Genomic DNA, 1,485 nt, shown 5'->3' with positions numbered 1-1,485 from the left:
GAGCTGCGGCGAGACGAGCTGCTGGCGGTGAACTCCTCCTGGTTCAGGAAGTCCTCGACCTCCTGAGACGACGGCTGCTGCAGCTGAAAACAAACAGCAGGTTACTCTCAGCACGCCACACGGGTCTGTGACCTCACCGGACCACACCGACCAAATATGGTCATTCAGGTGTGTTGAGGTGTGTTGAGGTGTGTTCAGGTGTATTCAGGTGTGTTCAGGTGTGTTCAGGTGTGTTGAGGTGTGTCGAGGTGTGTTGAGGTGTGTTGAGGTGTGTTGAGGTGTGTTGAGGTGTGTTGAGGTGTGTTCAGATGTGTTCAGGTGTGCTCAGGTGTGTTGAGGTGTGTTCAGGTGTGTTGAGGTGTGTTGAGGTGTGTTCAGGTGTGTTGAGGTGTGTTGAGGTGTGTTCAGGTGTGTTGAGGTGTGTTCAGGTGTGTTGAGGTGTGTTCAGGTGTGTTGAGGTGTGTTCAGGTGTGTTGAGGTGTGTTGAGGTGTGTTGAGGTGGGTTCAGGTGTGTTGAGGTGTGTTCAGGTGTGTTGAGGTGTGTTCAGGTGTGTTGAGGTGTGTTCAGGTGTGTTGAGGTGTGTTCAGGTGTGTTGAGGTGTGTTGAGGTGTGTTCAGGTGTGTTCAGGTGTGTTGAGGTGTGTTCAGGTGTGTTGAGGTGTGTTGAGTTGTGTTCAGGTGTGTTGAGTTGTGTTCAGGTGTGTTGAGGTGTGTTGAGGTGTGTTCAGGTGTGTTGAGGTGTGTTGAGGTGTGTTGAGTTGCGTTCAGGTGCGTTCAGGTGCGTTCAGGTGTGTTCAGGTGCGCTGTGCGTCCCGTGTGACCTCACCAGGTTGTAGAGCGGCGTGGCGTTGATCACCAGCTGCAGGAGGATCCTGGAGAGCTCCTGCAGGTCTCCGAGGAGCTGCTGGATCTGAAGCGGGAGCTCTCTGATCTGACGGACCGGCTGCAGCTCCACCAGCATCAGGGCCTGACCTTTGACCCCGCTCAGGGTCAGCTCCCTCAGGCTCTCTGCACGGTACACCAGAGCCACCAGCAGGCCTTGCAAGTACTGCAGCAAGTCTCCGACCAGCTCCAGGACCCGGCTCAGACCCACCTGTAGGGAGTAGACAGGATCATCAGCTCACAGAGAAACACCAGTACCAGAGCGCCCCCCTGAGGCCAGGCAGACCTGATCCACCTACAGAATCACTGCAGGGACACCTGGAAACATTTTCTTTTGACCAGACCTGAACCAGGTTCAGACCCTGATGGTGTGCTGGTCTCGGAGTCAGGCGGTGTGAGGATGAGCGTCTCATGAAGGTTCTGAACTTCATTGTTTTGTCCTCAAACAGTGTGTGTGTGTGTGTGTGTGTGTGTGTGTGTGTGTGTGTGTGTGTGTGTGTGTGTGTGTGTGTCTGTGTGTGTGTGTGTGTGTGTGTGTGTGTGTGTGTGTGTGTGTGTGTGTGTCTGTGTGTGTGTGTGTGTGTGTGTGTGTGTGTGTGTGTG

General features: G+C 54.2%; 1 protein-coding gene across 1 annotated transcript in view; it reads right to left on the bottom strand.

The window, feature by feature from the left end:
* Window positions 1–5: 5 nt before the first annotated feature.
* The window catches only part of plin6 (perilipin 6), a gene marked incomplete at its 3' end in the record, with an annotated part of 7,046 nt that continues 5,566 nt past the window's right edge, over window positions 6–1,485 (bottom strand). Inside the window, exons 7-8 of the mRNA XM_034679145.1 lie at window positions 827–1,093; window positions 6–83 (exon numbers count right to left, since the gene is read on the bottom strand). Of these exons, the coding sequence (XP_034535036.1) occupies window positions 6–83; window positions 827–1,093 (345 nt within the window). The remainder of the gene's footprint in view (window positions 84–826; window positions 1,094–1,485) is intronic.

This window comes from Notolabrus celidotus, unplaced genomic scaffold (genome assembly GCF_009762535.1).
Source record: "Notolabrus celidotus isolate fNotCel1 unplaced genomic scaffold, fNotCel1.pri scaffold_343_arrow_ctg1, whole genome shotgun sequence".
NCBI classification, from domain to species: domain Eukaryota; kingdom Metazoa; phylum Chordata; class Actinopteri; order Labriformes; family Labridae; genus Notolabrus; species Notolabrus celidotus.
This window is presented reverse-complemented; position numbering and strand designations above follow the sequence as displayed.